We start from the raw sequence: 14,600 nt of genomic DNA on the forward strand, positions 1-14,600 counted from the left end.
GTTGCTCATATCGTAGACTGTTTATAAAATAGAAAATTTACTATCGAATACACCTAATGTATTTGCTATCGTAAAAATTTGAGCACATGTAAATATACTGAAATACTTTTATACACCGTTAAGATTTATTCTATGAAGTTAGTTAAGTTTCAAGTTTCAGAGCTGAAAGATTACAATTAAACTTGAACATATGGGGTTTTGAACTGTTTCACGGGTATTTAAGACGTGAAGTAATAAAATGAGATACGCTTGAGGACACGTTTTGTATTTTTACACCTGAATAATGAGATGCGCTTGAAACACGTCTTGTTTCTTTACACCTGAATAACGCAAATATAGTTAGAAGTTTGAAAAAAAATCCAGTTGACCTATAAATGTTGCTTAGTTGATACACTTGTAGTATTTTCCACCTTTTAATCTCTTTCCGTCTGAAGTAAACAATTATTCGCTTTCATTCCCCTTAAAATATTATTTTTATACACCAAATTTAACAGAACAATAATTATCAGAAATTTCTTCTATTTTGTTGAATTCTTAATACTTGATTGTCCCGAATTTAAATAAAAGGAAAGTGGTATGGGAACACTATATATAAATCCTGTATGGCAATAATAAGTGTAAACATGGAACTTTTAGTTGTAATAAAATAGGCAATGAAACAATGGTATTACGCTTGAAAAATAATACTGATAAAATATGAAACTTATTTTAAATTTCGGACCCTTAATTTATTGAAAATAAACACAACAACAAATTCTCATGTTAAAACTCAATACAAGGTACAGATAGGTAACTGTAGTCTTGTTTATTTTTTCTATATTAAAAACTCTAAAAGCCAACATTCGGCCTCGTTAAAATGCATAATCTATGAAGCAATTACATGACATAAGCATTTAAGTGACTTAATGGAAAATTTATTAAAATAGACGATTTTTTATAAACGACTAAAAATATTATAAATCTCAGTGATACAGAAAATACTTTTACGAATGTCCATGGGCGACGAGCCTACTTCCGTCAGGTAGACCGTCTGCTCGTTTGCCCTCTTTGTCATAAAAAAAATACACTTTTTAACAACGCGTAGCTACTTAGACATTCGAATAAGACATGATTTACGATCCTACAATCACATCTTGGAAACATTATCTTAAATAAATTCTTATTCATGGTTTACTAACTTCTAATTCTTACCATAATCCAACAGATAAATATAAAAGAAGTTTTACAGAGGTAAAATTGTATATAATAAACTATTTACGTTTTTGGCGTTTGTGTTCTTTATAAATATTATAATTATTTAGTATACATTTTAAATGATTTATTTGAGTTAAATGTTTTATTAACTAACCGTCAAACTAGTTATATCGTAGGTTATATGACATATCTATCGTCAACGACTTAACGTACGTGAATAAGGAGACCTTACAATTCTAGCGACACGTAACTACTTTCATCATTCCATCTTTTATTATATACGGTCTATGAAGATTTATATATGGCCTCCAGTAGTGATTCAGTATAATTTGTCAATGTCAACGTAAGCTGTTTATTAATTAATCTTCGTAAAAATGAAAACTTGACAATAAAATTTACAACTTCTAACAATTAAATTGTGTGAATTTTTTTACTCAAAGAAATATGAAATTTTATTTATATATACGTATGTCATAAATTGTAATTATATTAAAAGCAGCGGATATTCTAACCGACGGATATATCTGCAGGAGGATGAGGACACAGTTGTTTACAAACACAGGTTTTATTTTAAATTGCGACAGGCCATCCTCTTCACTTTTTCAGGAAGCAAAGGATTTCAATAAAAAAGAAAAATGCTTAGTAAAGACCTAAACTTCTAACTAATTACCTCAAATAAAGAACCTAGGAGAATAAAAAGCTATTTTACTTGTGTTTTGTACACAATTCCTTTCAATATACTCTACCATCATCTACCATGTTGCTGAAAAGTAACCGAAACGTTGGGATTATGTAGTTTTAAAATAATTAAATCCGCGTAGTATATCCGAAATATATTAGTTTCATTTAAATGAATAAAACTCGCGAAAGTCTTAGATCTCATTATGTGAACTAGTACGGCCTGGATATCGCCAACAAAATACGCCGGTTGGACTATAAACAGTTGCTGAAATTTAACCGAAACATCGGGATTATGTAGTTTTAAAATAATAAAATCCGCGTAGTGTATCCGAAAATATATTAGTTTCATTTAAATACTCTACCATCCTTAGATAGTACCTTATTAGGAGCCAATTCAAAAACGACTAAAGCTTTACTAAGATGAGCGTTGCTCTTCATAGTCCAGTTACCTCTTAGTTATTTAAAAACGTTGGAGTCAATATTATAAATCCGATGGTCCACCAAGCCCACATTTCAAAATTTTCTATTTGAATGACCTAAATAATATATAGAAAAATCAATCAATAAAAATATATTTTAAGAAATGTTATAAAAATAATTTGTTTGATATTCACGAATGACAATGATACTGTAACATTCAAAATATACTAAAGATTTTGAATGCACTAATTACAGTATAACGATATTTTAGACCTATCATCATCATCATCATCATCAGCCTATCGAAGCCCACTGCTGAGCAAAGGCCTCTTCTCACATGGAGAAGGCTAGAGCATTAATCGCCACGCTTGCTCAAGATGGGTTGGCGATTTCAATCTTATAATTCGAAATTATAAGACCAGGTTTCCTCAAGATGTTTTCCTTCACCGTCCGTCAGACCTATAAGTATATTTTATATATTTATAGTTTTTTAACCCTTTGACATTTTAATAAAAACGTTCCGCTAGTCTCAACTAAAATGACTTTTGTTTGATTTTCAAACAATACATCTCGTACTTTTCAACGCTCTCGAGCACGAGCAATTGTTTTGTGTCAGACTAGAAAGCCTTTTCAAAATTACAGCAATGTATAAGTTGTTATTTTTGTACATTATTTCAATGAGCATAATATTTCTAAGACAACGATTTTAAATAAAAGGGAAATAATTTCACTTTTTTTTTAACGTAACTTTTGATTACTTTCACTTATTTTAGAGTGCTTTTATTCTCAATAGAGACTTTTATTTCTACTAATTGTTTTAATGCAAAGGAAGAAAATTGTCGTCACTCCAAAGTTAATTTGCTCTTGAGTTCATTAATGGAACGTTTAAGTTGAAAATACAAGAAGATTTTTATAATTATTAAGACAAACAGAATAAATAATATCTTGTATACAGAATGGAATTCTGGATAATTTTTTTCTTTAATTTTATGTATGTTTAGAATTTATATCCATAGAATCTATAGAAGCCAAATTATGTTCATTAAAAGATGATTGTGGGCCAAGTTATTTTAATTTATATTGTCATTCCAAATAGACGGCCATTTTACTTGTTCTATTTCATATTACGACAGATGTTCTATTTAAAATACACTCAAATCAACGTACCTAATATTAAAATAATAAATTTCCATTAATTTTCTCATACATATAAAAATAAACAATAAATAAGTATGATATTCCAAAATCTTATTAAATGAAAATTGCATATAAAACCCATAATCTATTAACCCATAATCTATTAATGTATCAAACAAACGAAAGGACACACCTTTCAAGCGTCACAGAAATCACTTCCGAGTTCCGATAATGCATTACATATATAAATATATAATAATTGTTAGACAGTGAAAGAATGTCTTGATTTCCATGAAATAGCTCTCATTCACTGTTACATACGATATTATAAATAAATAATATTTTATTTCTTTGTATAATATCAAAATATATAAACGCAATAATCATTAACATCTGTGTTACCATAAAAAAAAACAAGTTACAATTGTTTTATTTTTAACAATAAAAAAAACTGAACTTAACTATTTAAGTTCCTATAAAATTTATTAAATAATACTGTCTGCGATTTTATTTTCTAATAGAGTAATTATTCATTTTTTATTTTACAACAATTCATAAACAAGTAATAAATCTCTTCAGTTAAAGTTATAGCAACAACACTGTTCAACCTACTGTATTTTAACAATACTTATTAAAATATTTCAATTTATAAAATGAAATAACAACAAGATAAATGTTTTTGTTTTTCTCAAAAATTTTATTCCTTGGTATCAGATTATACCCGGGTATAAGAAAAAATAATACAGTTACCGCTTAAAAAGCAGGTTACGAACAAACCATACCATAGAATTGAGTGTTTTATTATTTATTTTTTTAAATAGGTTAAGAGCAAACCATAGTTTAAGACCAAACCATTCCATAGAATTATTTATTTTTTTCGTGTCCAGGGACACGGGACGGGATTTTTTGCCTTAATTTAATTTGCAATGTATTGTAGTAGTACGCAAATTATACAGGTGAAATCTTGCAACTTTAAGTTTGCAGCGAATGTCCTCAAACCATTGAACTGAAATTATGTATACAAGTTCAAAGTGGATGACAGTGCCTTATTACACTTGAGACGTTATATTAGATAGTAAAAATGTTTTTTCTTTGGATTACAAGGCATGGTTAAGTTAGTGACGTCATTCGTAATCCAACATGGCGGCTGGTTATGTTTCATGCATTAATATCATGTATATATATGTAGGTACATGATATTACAGATCGGGAAAACTTCTTAAGACGAAAACCTCTCAGCATTCCATGGATTCATCGTTCAGGTACGGGATCCATCGCGTTACAGAGAGAGCTTCAACAGTGCCTGGGACTTGCGACCCGGGTGTAGGTTTAAGGGGCCCCTAGCTAACGCGCGTTAAACGCTCACCTCCACCGTCCAGCTGCTCTCTCTACCTAACCAAATTTGAAACGAACCTACTAGGGCTGTCTTCGACGCACGTTCCAAGAATGAATTGACATTAGTTCTTGACAGGCCCAAGTCTTTTAGCAGGTTGTAGAGATTTAGCCGTTATACCTCTCGCTCCCACTACTACCGCGTACAAATTTGCAACGAACCTATTCCTAGTGATTTCGTTAGTGAGCTCGTAATATCTACTGACCTTGATGTCATGGTCTTTGGGGATGTTGGTTTCGCAAGGAACTGTAAGATCTAAGAGCGAGCCGTATATAACTAGTTAGTACAGGGTTAAAATATATAGAAACAAATGTAAAAATATAATTATTTATTGTCAGTCATTATAATAAATTTATTCATCATCATAATTCCATCACTTCATATACACGATATGAATATATTAAAAGTATCTAAAAAAAATGTTCAGCTCAATTAGTAACACATGCTTGTTATAGGAATTTTTTTTATAATTTTCGATCTCAAAAAAAGACAATCATTCCATGCTATAATAAAATGATTTTCTTCTGTGATGTTATAATGTTTGTTGTATAATATTTATATATATATATCTTGTCCAATGCCGCTTTTAATCTGAAAATAAAGCAATTAGTTAGATTATATACAGAATCTGTGATTATAATTGCATCTTAAAATCTTCTTCTAACGACACATCAATGTAAATAAAACTAGTATTATTCGGATTTACTACGCGGATTTTATTATTTAAAAACTACATAATGCCGACGTTTCGGTTACTTTGCAGTAACCGTGATCACGGACAGACGAGGCGTGATCACGGTTGCTGCAAAGTAACCGAAACGTCGGGATTATGTAGTTTTTAAATAATAAAATCCGCGTAGTAAATCCGAATAATACTAGTTTTATTTAAATGAATACTCGCGAAAATCTTAGATCTCAGACACATCAATGTCCCTCATCATTGAATCATTTCTGTCATTACTAATCAGCCATATATTTACGCTAGCTGGCAGTAGACGCGCTTTTGCTCATGAGCTTAGCAACCATCTCCTGGACTCGTTTCATTTCTTCCAGCTGTGACGTCACTTGGAACAATCTGTTTTCTCGCTCCACTACTGTTTTCTCTAATTGTTTTATAGTCTGTGGAAACATAATTTTTGTTATATATAATTCGTATAAATACGTTACCGATTTTTTCTTAAAGTATTTATAGTCTGTGGAAAAATATAGAAATTAAGCAAGTTTCAATTATTTTACGTTAATCAAGCGATTGAAGAGGTTTTTTCTACACCTATGTGTCTTTATTACATCTGTGACACCGTAGTATTTTGAATAATATAAGTGATCCTCACATTCTCCCTTTGTTCTATTTCCTTCCTGAGCGCGGTGTCAGCGGCGGCCGCTTCTTCCAACTTCTTGTCGCGCTGTTTAACTCTTTCCTCGAACTTTATCAACACTCCGGCCAGCTCGTTGTTCTTGTTTGACTATAAAGATATTAAAAAATTTATATATTTATTTATTATAATATATCTATACTTGTAGGGTACTGAACGCATCAGTATGAAACATTAAAGATTCCCAACTAAATGATATCTAAAGTTTCCGCGTGTATATATTTAAACATCCTGAGATATTTTCCTCTTGTTAGCCCGTGATCACGTTAGCTGTGAACGAATCGTAACGTCAATAATGAAAAACGAATAGTATTTAAAAAAACTCAGTTTCGTATCCCAACATGTTATCACTATAAGGCATGTTTAATAAAAATATTTCTTAAATCAATGTAATTCTATTAGAAATCAGTATAATAACATATTATATTAAGTTCGTAATTAGCATATTACCTGTTGTTCCAATTTCTTTTGTAATGTTCTATTATCCGCTTCCTGTTGCTTCAAACGCTCTTCTAGTTCTCTTTCGCGTACTTTCATTTCATTTTCTATGGTCTGAAAATAAACAATTTTTTTATCAGCGCCATCTGTTGTCGGTATATGGAACTGAAGGATACTTGCTTCTATTGAAAGTAGTTTAAATAAATGTGAACATTTTGTGTTATAATAAAATAAATGAATATGAACAACTAACAACTATTTGGGCTCGCAACTCTTTCTGTAAGTGCTCTTTTTGATTTTCTTTGTCCAATCTCTCGGCGGCCAACTTCGCTCGGTATCCACGTACTGTTGTTTCAGCGTCTTCTAATTGCTTGTGAAGATCCTCTATTACTTTTTTATGTCTAAAAATATATATAAAAAATTAAAAACATGTAAATTTAGTAGAATTAAATATAAAAAAGTGAATGCATCGGCCGGGAATCGAACCCGGGCCGCCCGCGTGGCAGGCGAGCATTCTACCACTGAACCACCGATGCTGATGTAACAAACACAAAAAATATAGCATAGTATACAAATACTTATTACAACAGACATTGTTTCAAAACTATACTAATATGTTTAAGCATTCATAAATTAAACATATTTTTAACGTCAAACGAACTACAAATTTAACATATGAAATAATTTCATCATCATACTTTTCGTTTTGCATCTGTGTAGTGTATAGTACATCCTGCTGTGATGTATTCGTTGCTTGTAACAATGCAAGCGCATGTTGCAATGACGCCATATGCTCTGTGGCTCCCTGAAAATAAATCGACACAATTCAACAAATCCCATATATTTAGTGAAAAAACCAGTATATAGTGCCCAAAAATTTTCACTGCTTCCTAAGTTTTCTATTTTCAAGTGACAAGCTATATATGTGAATTTTATGTTATATATCTGAACTATTCAGATCGTTTAGCATAATCATATTTAAGAAAAAAAAAATTGTTCATAATGCCAAAAAATAACCAGCTAGATTATAAAAAATATTCTAAACAAATTTATTACCTGTAACGCTAGGGAATGTGAATGCAACCTCTGTTCTAAGCAAGTCATCTTGTATCCGTAGAGTTCCATTACACTTGATGTAGCTATGTCATTAATCTGAAATACATTATCTCATGTATTGCGTTTACTTTTTTAAAATTTATTTTTATTAAAAAATATAGAATGTATCAGTTTAAAAACAAAACAAAGATCTTCATATTAGCTTGTCCTTTCTTTAATAAACACATTGATATCCATATCATTGCAAGTCTAAAGCAAAATTTCCTGCCGTCATTACAATTCTATATTTGGAGTCAGCACAGACAGCTCAAATTATATTTAAAATATAGCTTAAATAATTGTATGAAATGTCTTATCATACATTCACTAACTGCATTACCTTCCCGCTGACTAGAGACTCCCTCATCACGTTGATGAGCTCATCGATAGCTCTCTCTTGGGCTGGTGTGAGTCTGTCCGACCATACACTATCAAGTTCCTCACGAGGCGACACACTTTCCACACTGATGTCTGATACATTTTGAAGATTATCACCGAATATCTGAAAGATACATATAATATACTAAAAAAAACTAATTTTATTAGAACTAGTGGACTGGTTCACATTTTTTTTTATTTTTTTATAAGAATAACGCCAATGAAGTTCTAAGCATTTGAAAGAAACTAATATCTACTTCACAGCAGCAAATTCACAATTAATAGGATACGACAGTATCTTAGTTAAATTAATTGTGTACTAATGGCAGTTAAAATTATCTTGACTTAGAAATGCAACATTTTTAGGTAATCATAATTTTTTTGTAGTGTTCAAATGTTAAAAAAATAAAAAAATCTCTTAGGCATTTTGCTTGAAAAATTTAATATATTACATTTTATTACCTGATTCATATGTTCAGATGGAAAATAGTGATGTTTGATCAGTTGTAAGATCTGTCTGCGACGCGGACCGCTACCGCTTGTCAGACCAGCGCTTAACAACTTACGGACCTGTGTAATTAAAGAATATAATTACTTAGTACGTAAAATATATATACTTTTTTAATATTTTTTTTTATTGTATATCTATGTAATTTACGTCTTGTTTATAAGTCATTATGTATGAGTATTTAAATAGATCTTACTACAAATTTATATGGACAAACTACCAATGATATGGGCCCCTGGCGTTATAAGACCTGTGTAGGTAAAATGTTATTATACGGATGATATTTAAATTAAGAGGAAAATATAAAACTATTATTCATATATTAGTCATTTCAATAGAACATGACCCACTTATTACTATTTGAACAGCTATAGTAGCGCAAGTAGTTGTGTAGCGGTTATAGTAGTATTTGAATAGTAACTAGTTTGATAAGACCCTGACGGTCGAGGAGCTGCATTGATTTGGTTTAGAATTTTTCTTTGTGATCACCAATTCAATGCTTACTATGAAAATTAATTAAAAAGTATCATACCATACTTTTGAACATTTCTGAAACACTATTACTATAATACAAGGCTATCAACCGATGTTAATATGGGGCCCATCAATGGGCATGAGCACACACATACGCACACACACATGCACAACATATCTAAACACAATCACCTGGTGGTGTGCGAGCATCCTGTTGAACGCGGCCTCCCAATGTGTGTGCAGCGGCGCCAGACACAACCCGCCGCGACAAGCCACCACCACGCACTGCTGGGCCGTCTCGTTACCCACCGGACCGTTCTGAAATAAATAAGATAATATATTAGGTCTATACAAACATTAAAACACAATTCCTTATTACATACAAATAACTGTTTAAGAGACGATTTCTATATATGATGATAAACTTGGATCGGCAAAAGAATCTTTAACTATAACTTTCATATTCATTTTGATAGCTAAGCAATCTGTAAAGAATCTTGGGGAAGATTGAAAGAGAATATTGCTACATCTTAAGTATTTATTGGGAATTATGATTATATCAGAGTACATTCAGCTAAAATCATTAATGTAATTACCTGTGATGTATATTGTAACACGCTATACAGGGTGTCCTCGAACGCGTCAGGAGTTACTTCCTGCAAGACCCGCTCTTGGGTTTCACTCATTTCGCATAACACTCCAACTACTTGTAACTGGAAAATAAATAAATTATGAAGCTTACGAAATATATAATCGTGAAATTAAATCAATATTTTTACTTTAATTTCATATAAAATTTTCTTATCAAATAATTATAAAAATTATATATATATATATATATATATATATATATATATATATATATATATATATAACAAAGAATGAAAATATTAGACAGGGAAATTTTTTATATACTTAGAAGTTTATATAATTAACGGAATAAGTTTGTACATAGCATGAATTGTGTGAAACAAAACAGCCTACTGTATAAAGCTGTAACATATTGTATATCACCATCTTACCCATTGTAAGCCAGCTTTCCCCGGCTCCAAGGCCGGTGGCACCAATAGAGCTGGTAATCCATCATTTATCACTGTTATCAATTCCCTTGGAAGGGCACCCTCGTCTGTAAACAAATATTAAAAGGTGATAAATTAACAGAATTCGCAAACGATATATATATATATATATATAAATAAGAAAAAAATAAATGTATGAAAAATCTACCCAACCTTTATATACCGAAACAATTGCAGCGAAAAGCTCTAAAGACTCCGGCAGACAAATGCGAGACGATTTCATACACAGACACACCAGCTGACTGTGGAAGCTTCTCAGCGAATATATATCTGAAACATTGATCAATGAATTACTCATCTAATGCTTGATTACTTTAATATTAAAAAAATAATAAACAACATGTCTTCAATTAAATATACCGATTAGTCAAGTAATATAGTTTAAAACTTACACACATACAAGTAATTAATTTACTAAAATAATTAAAGATTACATGTATGTCTGTATAGTCCCTAAGATGTTATAACAATAAATGTTGTATTAGAGAATTAAAATATGATTAAAAATAAAATTAAGTATTGCATGTCTAACCTGTAATTGGAAATTATTTAAATTTAATATAAAATACCATTGATTTAAAGTAAAAAATCCAAACTGATAATATGAAAAAATCTTATGTTTACTTTATTTTATTTATTTTTCTGGAAAACAACATATTCATATACAGATATAAAATAATGGCATTAGAGAGAAATGCACATTCGTTGTGATACTCCACCACAGACGCTATATTTTTATATTAATCAAAAGAAATATATAAATATATAAAAATCTGTGTTTACCTAAATTTACTAAAACCGTGAGAAATTTCAGCACATTGCACAAACAGTTAGTACAGTTCTCGGATTCGCCCATATCATCCGGAGACATTTTACACAGTCCTTCAATGTTCTGGAAGAGACAATATCATCATATTAAAATTAACTCAAAAATTACATGCTTTAAATTAGGGCAATATCTTTTTAGACAAGTCTTACTTACATTCAATGAATCCTGAAGTGAGTTATTAAATTTTGTGTATGTCAGAACATAATTTCTTAAACCGCTGTCTGAGCAGAGGTCGTTAATGAATGTGTACGCATGAAGTAACTGAGTTGAATCCTTTTCACTGTAAAATTTATATATATATATATATATATATATATATATATATATACAATTTTTAAACTACCATTATCACTTATATATTAATTTGATAATAATGTACAGTTGCTTAGTAAAATATCAATGAATATTTCCGATTACTGTAATAAATGCAAATAAAAAAAAAAACTTTAAAAATAAAGCTAGCAGCAGTTCACTCAAGTTTGAGAGATTAGCTGGAACAAACAGATAGACAGACAGAAAAAAAAAATTGGGATTGATAAAAGTAGCATATATACGTCCATAAACATTTAGTATTTTAACATAACAAAGAGACAAACCTATTTTATTAATTCGTAAAGTTGCCGGCACGTAACTTGTCAAGAGACGATACACGCGCATATTGCGATTTTAAGGTATCATAGATGTTCGCTCCCGAGTACACTTGCGAGCACTTAAATTAGACGCGTTGTTTTTAATATTTTAACCAGTTTTTGTTATAGTCAATCATCAAAAATAACCACTATTTGTTGCACTAAGAGTTCATGTGCAAACATATCCCCACTACTCCAAAATCTTGCCAAGGTACGCGCCAGCAATCATACCTATAGATAGATCACTCACACTATAGCCTTAGAGAACGTCCGCATAGTGCAGCATAGGTAGCTGTGGACGTCTGGTTGTCTCGTAGAAGCAGCGCCGCGGGTGGCGCTTGAGAGGCAGAGTAATAGACGGCACACTTCAACACCACCATATGCACCATCCTAAAAGAAGACAAATTATACCTTAACTATTTTTAAGATGGACTTCGCTTAATATCAATTGGGATTTAAATATAGCCCACATATTGTTTAAAAATATCTAAGAATATTCACACATACAACCACATTCACTACACCAAAAATATACACACAAACACTACATTACAACATTTAGAAATTAACGAATTTAATTTAACGTAAATTGTTCAACTAGTTTTTAAAAATTAAACAAATTTTAACATAGCTTTAATTCTTAACTTAAAAATTATATTAAGTGATGGGAATTTTTTTTTATAAAATTTTAGATAAAAAACTGATTTACAGTCCTCTTTCTATGATTTAAACTTAAACAATCATTTGAATTGACCAAAGTAAGGTTTTATTATAGTTAGAAATTGTTTATAGGCACCGAAATATGCAAAATATGCTGAGTCTACTTAAACTGAGCATTTAAGAAAATTTAAAATAACAAACAAAATACCTTTAAACTTATCAAATGTAAAACAAACTCCTTGGTATCAACGGTCCTCATTAAAGCATAAATGGCCGGGAGGTTTCCATAGCACACATTAACAAGTACAGTCAATGATTTGTGACCAATAGCACGCTGCTGTGGTTCAGTCATGGGCTGCGTTATCCAATCGGTGAGCTGCTTCATGAGTCCAGTGAGATAGGACTCTTGCCAGCTTATTTTTATACCATATGAGATGTCCTGAACAAATTAATATATTTTATAAGTAAATTTATCATGAGAATTCTTTTGGTATAAAATGAATAAATTAAAATATCATATACCTGCATCACAGATAGAAGTTTAATTTTTTTATCATTTGAAATATTGTCTGAGAGAAGTCTTGACAAAATAGGCATAAACCTGAAAAAAGGAAGATAATTAATTTAGATATAATTAGTTCACATAACAAATATCACATTTAATAAGTCATTTAAAAATAATTACAATATAAACAGTCACCAAAATCATTATTAATAACAAATTTTTTCTTGTATTATTTATATTATGTAAAAATGGTGTTATGTATGTATGTTTGTAACAGTTTCATGCAAAAACTATTGGACAAATTGTAGTGGACCTATGCAATGAAGTAAATTACACAAATAAATTTAAATACAGTATTTCATCACAGTCTAAGTTGGTATTAAAAAAAATTGTTTCAGCTAAAAATTAAAAATTTCATGATATATCATTTTGAAAATGTGGCTTACCCACGAAATGCCAAAAGAACTTCGCTCTTTAATTTCATTTCCATGACTTACTTGTAAGTATGTGTTAAGGCATGTCTAGTACTGGATTCTATAGCGGCCCGGGCGAGTACTGCTACTCCTGCCCAGTGAGGACCTCTCGCATCACACATTACCCTCCAAAGGGAACTAAAAAACGCGCACACCTCACTCCGACCGGGAGAAAAAATTGTAAGGTCACATGATGAAGCTATCAACTGTAAAAAATATACATGTTATGAAAATCTATGGAAAAACAATTAGTATGAAAACAAGTTTTTTTTGATAATTTATAAGATTCTTCTCACTCCTAAATAGCGAGTCATCATATTTATTGCAGATTCACTGTGAGTAGCTTCAAATTCGCGAGCAGCATTTACAAAAGCTTTTAAATTTGCGAATTTCGCTCCTTCCATAGGATTGTTCCAACTCTCCACACCGTCAACCTCCATCATGATGATACTCTTTACAAACTTTGGTCAATTATTTGCAAACTGCTCGATTAAAATACATAAAATTAGACAACGTACAAGAGTTTTATTAATTAATATATTTAAAAAAACAGTCTAAATTACAAATCTACAAATTTTAACTTCAACTGTTTCTCATTGAAGATTAATTTCATTGGTCGACATTGTTGTAATTTATAACAGCTTGCAAAGATTGGCTGTAATGCATTATTTACAAAATGCTAACCTGTTATTGGTCAAGTGAATATATTTATTTACAGATAAAATAAAAAAAATGTAGATAAAACATTTTTCGATACCAGTTATTCTGGAATACAGTATTCACGACTTTAACTTTAAATAGTTGATAATAACCTTTTTGTTCATGCTCGTGAACTGCTTGTTTTATTAAATCTTAAATTTTCTTTATATTTTTTACTTGTTAAATAGTATCTCTCTCTTACAATTTTTTATAAGATGCATGCATACACTACATTAATTTTAAATTATAATTTATATATATGAAACTAATATTTTTCGGATTACTACGCGTATTTTATAATTTTCAAAAATACAAACTTCCGACGTAATGGTTACTTTGCAGCAACATCTCGTCTGCCAGGCAGACTCTGCCTCTGATCACGAAATAACCGATACGTCGGAAGTTTGAAGTTTTAAAAATAATAAAATACACTTAGTAATCCGAAAAATACTAGTTTCATTAAAATGAATACTCGCGAAAGTCTTAGATTTTATTATAATTTATAGTGTGCAATGTGAAAATAAATTAATTCAATATTAGCAGAAAATAACTCATCTCATTTAGGCGGCAAAAATTCCCTACAGGTACTAACAGAATCCAAAAGAATACGATTTGTACTACCTAGGTACATACCT

General features: G+C 30.6%; 1 protein-coding gene and 1 non-coding gene across 2 annotated transcripts; both read right to left on the reverse strand.

Annotated features, from left to right (window-relative positions):
* Positions 1-5,138: 5,138 nt before the first annotated feature.
* LOC116775280 (uncharacterized) lies at positions 5,139-13,878 on the reverse strand. The gene is made up of 20 exons (XM_061524719.1): positions 13,563-13,878; positions 13,291-13,472; positions 12,811-12,889; positions 12,497-12,727; positions 11,879-12,018; positions 11,153-11,279; positions 10,954-11,062; positions 10,324-10,440; positions 10,114-10,217; positions 9,688-9,804; positions 9,284-9,409; positions 8,572-8,679; positions 8,072-8,233; positions 7,693-7,788; positions 7,335-7,441; positions 6,890-7,037; positions 6,649-6,750; positions 6,157-6,288; positions 5,806-5,944; positions 5,139-5,416 (listed from the first exon to the last, which is right to left on the reverse strand). The coding sequence occupies exons 1-19, from the start codon at positions 13,707-13,709 to the stop codon at positions 5,807-5,809; spliced, it is 2,472 nt and encodes an 823-aa protein (XP_061380703.1). The 5' UTR covers positions 13,710-13,878; the 3' UTR covers positions 5,139-5,416; position 5,806.
* On the reverse strand, positions 7,102-7,172 carry Trnag-gcc (transfer RNA glycine (anticodon GCC)). The gene has a single exon. It is a non-coding gene; the product is annotated as a tRNA-Gly (tRNA).
* Positions 13,879-14,600: the final 722 nt, after the last annotated feature.

Source organism: Danaus plexippus, chromosome 25 (genome assembly GCF_018135715.1).
Source record: "Danaus plexippus chromosome 25, MEX_DaPlex, whole genome shotgun sequence".
NCBI classification, from domain to species: Eukaryota; Metazoa; Arthropoda; class Insecta; order Lepidoptera; family Nymphalidae; genus Danaus; species Danaus plexippus.